Consider the following 13,212-nt stretch of genomic DNA (forward strand, 5'->3'; position numbering starts at 1 on the left):
TCAAATATTACAGGAAAATTTGTGCCAAATGATTCACATGGAGACCCATTATCTCTTTCTTAGTTTATTAAATCCCAAGAAAAGATACATTTATCTACCAAACAGATGTCTAATATTACCGTTCTGTTTTGCAAAACGGTTGTCCCAACTGCAGCGAACATTAACCATTGTACGGCTACAATTCCTCAATCAATGTCTGTCAATTTCCCCCAAATGATCCTTCCTAAAGTCTGGAAGGAGACCTAGGAAGGCTACTTAGTTAAAACTATTCATCGTCATTATAAATACTTTGCTGTGAGTTAGACAATTAAAATAAGCAAATCTCTGCAGCCGTAGGACCCCCTCCTGCTCCCCACCACAACTCTGAAAGTCAAAGGAAAGGTCAAAACCTGCAGTGCAAGTTTTTTCTAACAAGGTCCCCTCTCACTTGTTCTTTTTGCTACTAATATGATCTCTGTCAAAGCATACTGACACTTCAATACGGCAGTAGTTTTGCGTCATCCTAACTGACAACCATCTAAAAAGAGTCAAACTGGAAGTTTCTAGCTCTTCATTTCATTGCAACACCACAATTTTTTTAAAAGTAGTCTATCCCTAACCAGTTAACTTCCGAAAACTGACATCCAATCTTTTAGCCATAGAGACTTAGAGTGACTGTTAGTTTACTGTTACTAAATAATGACACAAAATTATCACTTTTCCGCTCAAAATGTAGCTTATTAAATTCTGCATAAGCGTTATGTTTCTCATAGTAGTACCCTTGACTAATTTTGAAAGCAGGAAATCGTTATGCTCAAATGATACTAGGCTGTTGCCACTTATGTTGGCCTGAAAAGATAACTCCACAACAAGCCGAGCCCAGTTCTGTGAGCTACATCTTATCCGCATTTTGATGTCATTAAAAGCCTTGAAGTAGTTCACTCCCAGATTATTTCTTGTAACTTTGCTGCAGAACCAGGGATAAACTGTCCCATGTCCAATGATCTTCTCTTCCATAATTATTTACCCTGAGAAGTAAATCAAGGCAGTTTAATTGAATTTTTATTATGATCACTATAGACTCACATGCAGTTCTAAGAAATAATACAGAGATCCCTGGTGTACTCTGCCCACTTTCCCCCACTGCTAACATTCTGCCAAATTGGAGAAGTCTATGACAACCAGTATACTAGCAGTGATGCAAACCCATCTCATTTAGATTTTCCCAATTTTATTCATGTATGAATATGTCAGTATTAAGTTTTATGTAATTGTATCACCAGTAGGATCAAATGTCTACCACCAGTGTCAAAATACTGAACACTTCCAAAAACCCACAAAAAAAATACAGAAATCCCTTGTGTTGCCTTTTATAACCACATCCACCTGTCTCCTCAGATCCCATACCATTTCTCTAATCTGTAGCAACCACTAATCTGTTCTCCGTTTCGAAAACTGTCATTCCAAAATGTTATATAAATGGAAGTATACTCTTGGGATCACCTTTTTTCACTGAGCAGAATTCCCTGGAGAGTCATCCAAGCTGCTGTGCTCACCAGCAGCCCGTTCCTTTCTCCTGCTGAGTAGTACCCCTGATACGGAGGTACCACTGTTTGATTAGCCATTCACCTACTGTAGGACATCTGGGTTCATTCCAGTTTGGGGCTATTACAAATAAAGCTGCTATGATCATTCCTGTACAAGTTTTTGTGTAAACACAATTTTCCATTGAGCTGGGATAAATGCCCAAGGGTGAAACTTGCTGGGCCTTATGGAAATTACATGTTTAGTTTTTAGGAAATTGACCATTTCCACAGTGGCTGTACTAGCAATGTCCTTCTATCCATGTATGAGGTCTGCCAATTAAGTTCGTGAACCTGTTGCAACGATGTTGCTAACCTTTTTTTGATATCGGAGGGATTATTCATTATGAATTTGTACCAACTGGACAGTTAACCAAGTTTACTATTTGGAAGTGCTGAAAAGGCTGTATGAAAAAGTTACACGACCTGAACTTTTCACCAACAATTCATGGCTCTTGCATCACGACAATACACCAGCTCACACAGCACTGTCTGTGAGGGAGTTTTTAGCCAGTAAACAAATAACTGTATTGGAACACCCTCCCTACTCACCTGATCTGGCCCCCAATGACTTCTTTCTTTACTGAAGATAAAGGAAATATTGATAGGAAGACATTTTGATGGCATTCAGGACATCAAGGGTAATACAACGACAGCACTGATGGCCATTCCAGAAAGAGTTCCAAAATTGCTTTGAACGGTGGACTAGGCACTGGCGTCGGTGCATAGCTTCCCAAGGGGAGTACTTTGAAGGTGACCGTAGTGATATTCTGCAATGAGGTCTGTAGCCCTTTTTCTAGGATGAGTTCACGAACTTAATTGGCCAACCTCGTATTTTGGTCAGCGTATGTCCTAACACCTTACAATGCTCATGAGAGTGTGAGAAGCATTTAATTGCTTCACCTACAAAGTATGAGAGGAAGAATCTAATTGTTTGCCCGTTACCTGGGAAGAAATACCTGAAAACTCCCCATACCTTTGTATTTCACATAGAAGCCTCTAGTTTAAAAAAGTTATATAGTATAAAAAGAACATACTTTCTTCTTGCAGACGCGCCATGATCTGCACATCAGTGAGGTCCTGTAACTTGTATCCCATGGAGATAGAATCATCTTCCAATTCTGAAGTACTCAGCTCACTGTCTATAGATGACTGGGGGCTGAGAGGGGAGCCCCTGGAGGTGTAACCTAAAAGACAAATGTTTATTATTTAGTCTAAAGAACTGATATCTAGTTATGCTTTATAATTTATGTTATCAACAACCAGAAATTTTTGTCCTGTTTTCTGTCACCAAAAAGCAATCAACACATCACCATTTCATGGTCAGACAATATACACATCTTCATGTGTTTATAATTCATATATATAAAACCATTTATTTTTTCAAATTCAATTTTCACAATTAAAAATAAAAGTCTGTTCTATACACTAAAAACAAAAAACAAACAAACAAAAAAAACTGTTAAGAGGATAGACCTCATGTTTTGTTCTTTATCACAACAACGAAAAAAATGAATGCCAAAATCTGAATCCCATTAGCTAACCATATATCTAAACATATTGTATAAGAATACAAGTTCACTTTCAATTAATAATCAGATATGCTGGTCTCTGGTAGTAATTACTGTATATTTTAAAATTAAATTTTAATCTGGTCTATGTTTTAAATAGTACTATAAATGAATACCACATATAAAAGGCAGGCATACATACACAGAAGCATATACAAATCATTCATAATTGAGAGTAGAAGAGTCACAGGAGACTTGTAATAACTCATGAAAGTGAAAAGGCAATGGCTTGAAATAAGAGAACCAAGGAAGAAAGGGCCCAAAGGACTGGAATCACACCAATGCTGAGACCAATAAGGAAATAGTGGGACCTGCATCTTATAAAAATCTTCTATGGCTATTTTTTTCTATGTAGCACTGACTGCATGCAAAGCTACCAGGAACAAGATATATAATAAGCTTATATTCTTGAATCATAATAAAAAGTACTTGAATCACATTTGCCATTTAATTTTACAAAGTACATTAGGCATTTGGAAACATAACTATATACTGTGTTTCCCAAAAAATAAGACCGGGTGTTATATTAATTTTTGCTCCAAAAGACGCATTAGGGCTTATGTTCAGGAGATGTCATTCTGAAAAATCATGCTAGGGCTTATTTTCCGGTTAGGTCTTATTTTCGGGGAAACATGGTACGTATGTTTTTGCTAACTAGGGAAGATCGCCTACTATACACAATTAAAAGCAACAGATTAATGGAGTTCGAGTACAAATCAATGGTGGCCCTTTTGGTACCCAAAGTAACTGCAGCACAAACTCTCCATTATGATAAGATGACCCTCAAGCTTTTCAGTGAAGATGGATATTTAAGCTGTGTTGAGTGACTGAATGACAAAGCAAGCAGCTAGTCAAGAAGTTGAAATATTACCTGTTCTTTCAGGTGTTAGTATTGCTTTATTTGAGGTTTTAGAGAAGCTGGGTGTATTAATGCCATTGCTATAAGGACTGAGTCTTGCAACAGGACTATAAGGAAAAGCCAGTGAGACATTTGAAGAGAAGAGACTCCGCCATCGGCTAGCTGTCACAGAAGCAGAAAATAAATAGCAGCAATTAGCTATACGGAAGCAGATGTTGATTTGCCAGAGGGAGAAAGGGAAGTGGTTAAAAAAATGAAAAGACAAAGCCACTTTTCATAAGAATATCTTAACTGACTTCCATTTATCTAAGGGAAAATTTGCAAACTAACAAAGGCAATTTGTGAATTAGTGTCCTATTTATAACTCCATCAAGAAAAAGTCAATCAGTCTCACTTTGATTAAAGCCAATATACCCGTATAACAATGAAAATTTGTTTTAAATTTCTATTATTAGAAATGTTTTCTACTTTCTATTTCTGCACAAAGATTTCAGTAGTTTGTAATAATATAAAGCTTGAGTCAAAAGAAAAACTCAAAGAAACTCACAATCTTTACAAACTGTGGGAAATGTTCTTAATATTAATACTATACACAGACTTGTATTTTTTTCCTAAGGTTAATTTTCAACCCATTTAATATCAGAAAATGTTGATTAAAAATTTTTATGGAAACTTGTTCTTAAATTATGGAAGAAATTTGAAATGACTGCTGTGTTTCTGAATGGCCTTGAGTCCCAAAACAGATTTATGGAAAAATGAAACAAAATCACAGAAGGGCACACACATCAAAATTTAATGCCAGCTATTTTTAATGGCAGCAATACAGACTAATTGATCTGTAGGATTTTTTTTTCTTTTTATAAAAAATAGTTTCCAAATTTTCTGTATTGAACATATACTATTTATATAACATTTGAAGGTATGATTATACATATGCTTACTTTAATACTATAAAATAAGGAACAAAAAAGAATTTTACCTGCAATGGGCAGATGATTTAATGTAAGAATCTAATTCTTACATTATGTCTCACCTGGCCTAATTAATACATTAATTACCCTCTTCCAAAATTACCAACCCCTTGCTAGTTCTAAGTTCTTGGGATGATGAAAAAGACTCCAAACTGTAAAAACTGAGTAAGTCACACCAAACATCACTTATTCTCCGTTCAAGAGATGCAGATTACTGTGCTAGTCAAAACCCACTTTCCTCAAAAGCAATCATTTAGACATGTACTAAGCAGGATGAGAGAGAATAAATTAAAAATATAAATTAGGTTAAACTTCACTGTAAACAATAAATAGGTTTATATTCGCTGGAAATTTGACAGAACCTGAAGAAACATATAAAAAGGACTACTTTAAAATGCATTCCCCAAATTACTTTTAATGAGCAATGTTAATGAGCCATCAAACGGATGAAGTGTTTCAAAATGGGCATTGGGGTGGAGAGAAAGAAACTATGGGATGTGGGTAGTCAAGAAAATAATCAGCTCAAAATTGGGATTCTTAAAATCTTTGCAAGATATCACCAAGGTTTATTTAAAAAGAGCAAAATGTTTCCTTTTACTTCAGCAAGAATTCTTGAGATTTAAGTACTATCCCATTCCAACAACCACATAAAAAAAAATACATTTTCCTTTACGTGAGTGAAAGAAGGAGGCAAGGAAACATCTCAATTCACAATGATTACGCTTTCAGAATTCTTAAGTTTCCTTAAGGGGACACTGCCACCCTGGTTCCTAACTGACACCAGTCACATCACTTATCCAATATGCAAGTGTGGCTAGCACTCTTCTCAGTCTGAGCTGAGCAGGGACTTACAGAGCTGGCACTCCCAGCGCCTTCACTTCTAGATAAGTACACCCGACCCCCAAATACACGGAAAAACAGGGTTACTTGGAAACACACACTAGGTAGCTGTTCTCGTATCGTCCATCTCCATTACTCAAAGTTTCTCATTAAAAATTCTATATTAAAAAAAGATCAATAGTTCTTTGTGACTGCTAACTCTCTTCACAGATGATGTTATTTTATACCAGTGTGATCACTCGCCAGGCAAATTACAGTGAATGCGTGTTCTCACTCACAGGTGCAGGCGACGACGCACCAAGTAAACAGCATTCATTTCTCTGCACAGTAACTGCAGTGACCCAGCCTCGCAGCACAATGGCACAGTGATTGTGGCTATGACAGCAAGATCCCAACTAGGCACACAATTAGCATCTATGGCGAGAAAGAATGCTCTACATTGTCTTCTGGCTTTGGAGGCTGTTAAGAAGAGGGAGGAGGGTTATTGCGGGCAAGCTAACAAAACAAAGATACTGTACTGGCACCCAAGGTCGTGGAGGAGGAGAGAGGAAAGGAGCGGAAGCCATCACATCCTACTTATTCTTCACTATGTAGCTGAAGACATGTAACAGGAAGCATTTTCATAGAGAATAAGACAAACAAAAAGCACTTCTCATAGGGCAATTTTATGTTTTTCAAACAATCAATGGATTCTTTTTTTTCATTTAAGGATGTGAAATTATTTGAGGCTCAGGGATGATGACAATGACCCTAAGAAAGGAGGAAGACAACTTTGCTAAAGGAGATAACGCGGGATAAACTTCTGAACAACAGTGACCTAATTCCTATACTCCTAACTCCAAAGTTCTAGCTATAAGTAAGGGGCTTCTCAAACTTGGAGGTGGCATGGACTCTATTTTTTCATTTAATTGCAACCCCTAGAATAGCAGAGAATTGGGCCCACACAGAATGATGCACTGATTAAGCTTCGTTATCATACTTGGCGAGGTTTTCTTTCCCAAATGCCTTAAGTGACACTGCGTCCAGGACACTGCTTCCTGTGTGCTCTCTGCAGTCCTACCGGGTCTGCCTCGGTAAGACACTCGCCACCTCACCACAGATTGCTGCGAGCTGTTCCATGAACTTCCAGCCACCAGCACAACCTTCAGCAAGGCTGTTCTGAACATCACTGCCAAAGCTGTCATGTATTTTAACTGTTACCTTTTCCCATTAAATTACCACATGCCTTTCCATCACACACAAGATCTGAAAGGTACTGCAGACCATCTCATTAGCCATCTAGGCCATGCCCACCTCTGGAGCATTTCCAAAACTTCCTTGTTAAGAATATGCTTGTACTTTTTACTTTGGCTCCTTGTCTAATGAGCATTTTCTATTGAGATAAATGTTATAAATTACTAAGTTGTGGACTGATCCCTCATCTTCCTGCAAAACAAAATAAATAAATAACTTGACAATGTCTAAAGGTCTATTAATTTATTTTCTGTACATCTTCTAAGTTGCCTGACTTAAAAAATAATGTATCTGTGTAGTTATTTTCGTACGTCATTAAGCAAAGTATTACCCCACCCCCAAAAATGGATTTGATAAATGCTCCTGTGATAATATCAAGTGATGAAAAATGACAGAGGACAGGCGGCATGATAGATTTAAGGAAGAACCTAAATTTTTTCAATTCTCCACACTGAGAATTATTCTTTTGGCCACAAAAACAGTTCCCAGAAACAATGCCATTCCTACCATGCCTAGATCATCTTTACTAAGACACACAGTAAACACAATAAATATTCAAATTTTTGTTGAATATATGTCCCTGCATATAATCAAAATCAAATTTAAGAAAGCAGTATGACAATTCACATAAAAGGAAAAAAGGAATTGATCTAATGAAAATCTTAAATGATAATCCTCAAAAGGTCAGTACTGTATCAAGCTAAAAGAGTTCAAAGATAAAGCAACACTATAATATATTTGGAAAACAATTGTTTTCACTCCTTCTTCTCACTAGGGAGATAGCCAGCCCAGTATCTACCTAACACAGTGTCTGGCACACAGGATGCAATCAATACATGTAGAATGTGGTCAAAATCTTGGTAAGTTCACTAATATTTCCTTACTTCAAACTACTCTACCATTGCTACCTTGACATCTAAATGATTTTGTCCAATTTGTTAAACTTACTATAATTTAATATATTTGAAAACACAGGTTAGTCTAGACATTTCAGCCCAGCTAGAGGCTCCATGAAGAAATACACCGACCGGTAGGAGCACTTCGTTAATATTTCCTAGTAACTGCTAAGTTACCGACCTTTATGTGTGCGAATCTTCTGGTTTCCAGCTAAATGATTTTATATTACTAATGACTGAGACCTGTGATTGGGGTAACTAGTTAAACAGGAGTTTAGCCCACCATCTAGGATGAGCTACCATGTTTCCTCGAAAATAAGACCTAGCCGGACCATCAGGTCTAACGCATCTTTTGGAGCAAAAATTAATATAAGACCGGGTATTATATTATATTATATTATATTATATTATACCCAGTATTATAATGTTATACCTGGTTTTATATTAAAATAAGATTGGTCTTATATTAATTTTTACTCCAAAAGACGCATTAGAGCTGATGGTCTGGCTAGGCCTTATTTTCAGGGAAACACACTAGTTCCTACAACGCTGGATGCACAGTTAAAGTGAAGGATTATACCAAGAACACTAGTTGGCAGTAAACCATGCCGGAAGGCAACAAAGCTTCCTCAAATTCTTGAAACGCTACCATGTCTTACAATCAAAGAAGCCATTCACTAAACAGCTGAAAGTGTGTTTAGCGAAACTTCTATAAACCTTACTGTCAGTAATGTAGCACCTGAGCTGGTCTGAGTTGGATGAGGTAGTCCTGGAGGGCACTGCTCTTACTCTTTCTAATGGCTTCTAACACGATGGCCACATTTCTAATCATGGTGCTATGGTCTGAATGTTTGTGTTCCCCACAAATTCATATGTTAAAATGCTAATGCCCAAAGATGCTATTAGTAGGTGGGGCCTTTAGAAGTTGCTTAAGTCATGAGGCTGGAGCCCTCCTGAATGGAATTAGTGCCCTTACGAAGGAAGCTCCACAGAGATCCCTGCCCATTCCACCATGTGAGGATAATAGGGTATCTAGATAGAAATGAGCAGGAGAAGGAGACCTAGGTCCGGTTAGAAAGCCCCTTGCTACACCTCCTACCTGCGTCAAGCCCCCGGCAGCTGCCCAGCAGGACTCCAGGCTCACACATACAGTGGTACCTGTTTTCGAACGTCTCCGATGATGAACATTTCAGTTTAAGAACGCCATCAATTTTATGGATCTATGGTATAATTCGACAGTAAAATTCATTGTAAATTTGCAGTTTTAGGGTTGATTTTAAAGGTCTGGAACGGACTCATCCATTTTGGATTACTTTCTATGGGGAAACCGTGCCTCTGTTTTCGAACATTTCAAAACTCGAACGGTCTTCCGGAACGGATTATGTTCGAAAACCGAGGTACCTCTAAATCAAAAGAGATGTTGTTAGAAGTCAGAGAAGGGGTTGGGGGAGACACAACCTGTTGGTCAGGATCATCAGTTCCTTACTAGCCCAACAGGATTCCAGGTTTTCAAGTCCCCTAAGGGATGTTTACTTATCCCCCAAATCAAGGGGATGTGTTTACTCATACCCTCACATCAAAGATATGCATTGCTAAATGCCAGAGGACTAGGCACCCCGGGGGGAAAGAGACAAGAGAGGGGAAAAGGGGAGGCAATTCTAGCCATAGAAATAAAAGCCTTCATGCAATGTAAGGCGAGGCTGCTTCCCTCTATGGGTCAGGCCATTCCACGTCTCGGAGCCTACTTTCTTTTACTAATAAAACTTTGCTGTTCATGATGCACAAATTTCAGTGTCTTGATTGAATTCATTCCTTTAAGACAAAGAGCCGAGGAATTCAACATCATTTTCCCAGTAACAAGGATACAAGAAGAGGACCCTCACCAGGCCACGCTGGCACTCTGATCTCTGATGTCTAGCCTCCAGAACTGTGCACGATAAATGTCTGCTGCTCATAAGCCACCTGGCCTGTGGAAACGTGTTTCCCCGAAAATAAGACCTAGTTGGACAATCAGCTCTAATGCGTCTTTTGGAACAAAAATTAATATAAAACTTATAGTAAAATAAGACCGGGTCTTTAGTATCATATATCATCATATATAATACCGGGTCTTATATTAATTTTTGCTTCAAAATATGCATTAGAGCTGATTGTCCAGCTTGGTCTTATTTTCGGGGAAACAGAGTATTTTGTGTTATAGCAGCCCAAACAGACTAAGACACAGGGAAAGTTATTCTAGAAAACAAGCCCTATTTCTATCCTTTCACGCCTTTCTCATTTAAGAATAAGATTCTAAAAGGCAAAACTGCAGCTTGCACAAACTATGGCTCACTCTAATTTATCATACTCCATTACCTGTCTCTCAGGCAAAGCAGGTGATCTAGAATCATCACTCCATAGAGGTGGACTGATGCCGGCAGAAGAAATCCGTCTAAAGCAGCTTTATAAATGTTTTCTTTGTTCAGTTTTTATTAAGTCTGATGAAAATTCATTAACAGCAAATTTTAAATTTGTTTCACTAAAATTAACTGAACTTTTTAAATAAGTCATTGTTTTGTATTGCGTTGCTCATGTCTTTCTTCTAGGTTACCCAAATTCATATAATCCTTCATCCTTCCCTATCCCAGGGTCTTCCTTGAGGAGCTGGCCAATTACCATTTAAATCTTAAAAACAAAAAAACCCTGGGTACCCTTGAGCCAAAAAAAAAAAAAAAAAAAGAAGTGCTCCAGAATAATTCAAACCCAAATTTACAGACCACACACAGAGTCATTTCTTCGTTCAACATTTACCAACAGACACTAAAAAAAAAAAAAAAAAAAATGAAAGTCCAGTTTCCAGTAGTTATCTAAATAGCTTTCACAGATACACATAGCACAGTTATTTCCCTGCTCCAGTCATTCTGGGAAATGTGCCTGCCCCCGGTGCTCCCACCTGATTTTTAAAATTCCTTTTTCTATTCATTTGACTAGGTACCCACCAGGGTGGCTATAAAGTACCAGATGCTGAAGATACTGAGATGTGTAAACTATGGTTACTGTTCTCCCCTCCTCCCCACTCCAATTTCTAAAGGCCAGCTAGTGCAGAAGACAGGCAAGTAAGATATGAGTATGATGTGATATGGTAAGTGCAATAAAAGCATCAGGAAGTCCACTTAGAGCGAGGTGAAGACAATGATTGATTTTGAGGGAATCCAAAGACTTCCCTGAAGACATGATATTTAATGTGGCCCTTAAAGGTTGAGGAGTCTACCTCACAGGGGACAATGCAGTCTAGACAGAAATAACATGCAAAGTTATGAGGCATGAAAGAGGAACACATATTCAGGAAATGACAAATGTAGTTAGGATTGAACACGTGGTACACGGGAGAAGGGTTAGGGTTGGAGAGATTCATTAAGATCAATTTCCTCACTGTCACATACAGCATAAGCTTCAATATTCAATTAGCATTTTGACTTTGGGAAGAAGAAAGGCATGGCCAGATATGTATTTTTAGGAGGATAACATAAATAGTCAGACAGATAACGGAAGAATTGGGTGGAGAGTGATGACCAGTTAGGAGGCTTCACAGTAGAGCTGGTGAGACATCACAAGGTATTGAACTAAAGCTTTAGCAGAACGTTTGGTGAGAACAGGTGAAGACACATCTGAGCTAAAGTGGAGATTACTGGTGACCCAGTGACTACAGGGAGTGGAGAAAAAGAAGCTAAAGCTAAAACCATGGTTTCTAAACCACTGATGCCATCTATCCAGTAAGACAGGGAATACAAGCATCCTTCGTGAAAGAAAAAAAAAAAAGGAGTTGAATTCAGGACAGTTATAGTGTTGGTATCCAGTAAGGAGTACCGTGTTTCCCCGAAAATAAGACCAAGCCGGACCATCAGCTTTAATGCGTCTTTTGGAGCAAAAATTAATATGATTTGGTGTTATATTATACTCCGTATTATATTAAATTATATTATACCCGGTATCATATCATATCATATCACATCACATCATATCAAGACCGGGTCTTATATAAGACCCGGTCTTATTTTAATATAATATATTAATTTTCGCTCCGAAAGACGCATTAGAGCTGATGGTCCAGCTAGGTCTTATTTTCGGGGAAACACGGTAAGAGTTCAGGGAAGACTGGTAGAGAGGAAGAGATCAGGGCACATTAACAAATAGGAGTTAAATGAAGCCCAGGTAACATTGAGCTCACCCAAGGAGAATGTAAAGAAGAAAAAGAGGCAGAAGGAAGGACCATTTAAGAGCGGATAAAGGGAGAATAAGTAGAGGAGACTAACAAAGGTCACTCCGGAAGCTCAAGCATCAGTAGAGGCCAAAAGGAACACAGGTACTGAAGAAGAGTGTTGACATGGAAGTGATAGTTCAGAGTGGGAATTACTGCAGAGGTCCTCTAGAATGAGGACTGAAAAACGCTACTGGCTAGGACAGCGGGTCATTTGTGAGAGCAGATTAAACAGAGGAGTTAAAGCAGAAACAGTATTAACAGGTCAAGCAGACAGAAGATGAGGAAGAAATTACTCTTTCTAGAGAGATTTGGCTATAAAAGCAAGAAGAAATAGAGTTGCAACTTGAGGAGCATGAAACGCAAGGGAGGACAGTTTTAAGGATAAAGGAGACCTACGTATTTATAGAACGAGGAGAACGGAACCAAAGGAGACGCGCTTACAGAACAGAGGAACTAAGATCCCAGAGATCAGAAGGAAAGGGACACATGAGGCAGAAGGAAGAGGTAGGGTAGAGGAGGCAGCCTCGGAAAAGGGAGGGTCATTTCTTCCTCTGAAACACAGGTAGACAAACAGTGAGAATGTAGAGACTGAAAAGGATGAAGGTGGTATTTATACCCCGTTTTCTGTAAGTTAGAAAGCAATAAATATGCTGAGAGGCAGGATCTTGTGAAGTAGTCATGGCCTGGCCACCAGTGGGACAAGTAAAAGTGACTGCCTGGGGAGTCTGGTAGCGTGTCTCTGTAACAATACTAATCTCAACACGTAAGCCTAAACAAAACATGTGAAGATATTAGCAAGTGTTTATGTCGTACGAGTCTGTAGAGGGCATTTATGTCTTACAGGTTTAAGCTTAGATAGTTGGAGTGTCGTTGCTGTATTGTTTATAGAGATCTCAAAGTGACCAACTTTGTAACAAATAATTAAAAACAAAACAAAAACCCCTAACGACTGAAGGTTACTTGCCACTGGGAATTTTAGAAATTTAAGGTAAGATCTCGGTAAAAAGAGTTAGATGGTGGTCTGGAAGGGTTGGACCCTG

General features: G+C 38.3%; 1 protein-coding gene across 2 annotated transcripts in view; it reads right to left on the bottom strand.

Annotated features, from left to right (window-relative positions):
* Positions 1 to 13,212, bottom strand: part of SLAIN1 (SLAIN family member 1) — a 58,089-nt gene that overhangs the window by 16,011 nt on the left and 28,866 nt on the right. The window contains exons 3-4 of one of the 2 annotated variants that reach the window (XM_019742586.3): positions 4,005 to 4,154; positions 2,600 to 2,749 (exon numbers count right to left, since the gene is read on the bottom strand). In XM_019742586.3, the coding sequence (XP_019598145.2) occupies positions 2,600 to 2,749; positions 4,005 to 4,154 (300 nt within the window). The remainder of the gene's footprint in view (positions 1 to 2,599; positions 2,750 to 4,004; positions 4,155 to 13,212) is intronic. The other variant, XM_074329416.2, reaches the window with a different exon arrangement.

The sequence above is a fragment of the Rhinolophus sinicus genome, chromosome 16 (assembly GCF_057876585.1).
Source record: "Rhinolophus sinicus isolate RSI-liver-muscle chromosome 16, RSI-T2T, whole genome shotgun sequence".
In the NCBI taxonomy this organism is placed as follows: Eukaryota; Metazoa; Chordata; class Mammalia; order Chiroptera; family Rhinolophidae; genus Rhinolophus; species Rhinolophus sinicus.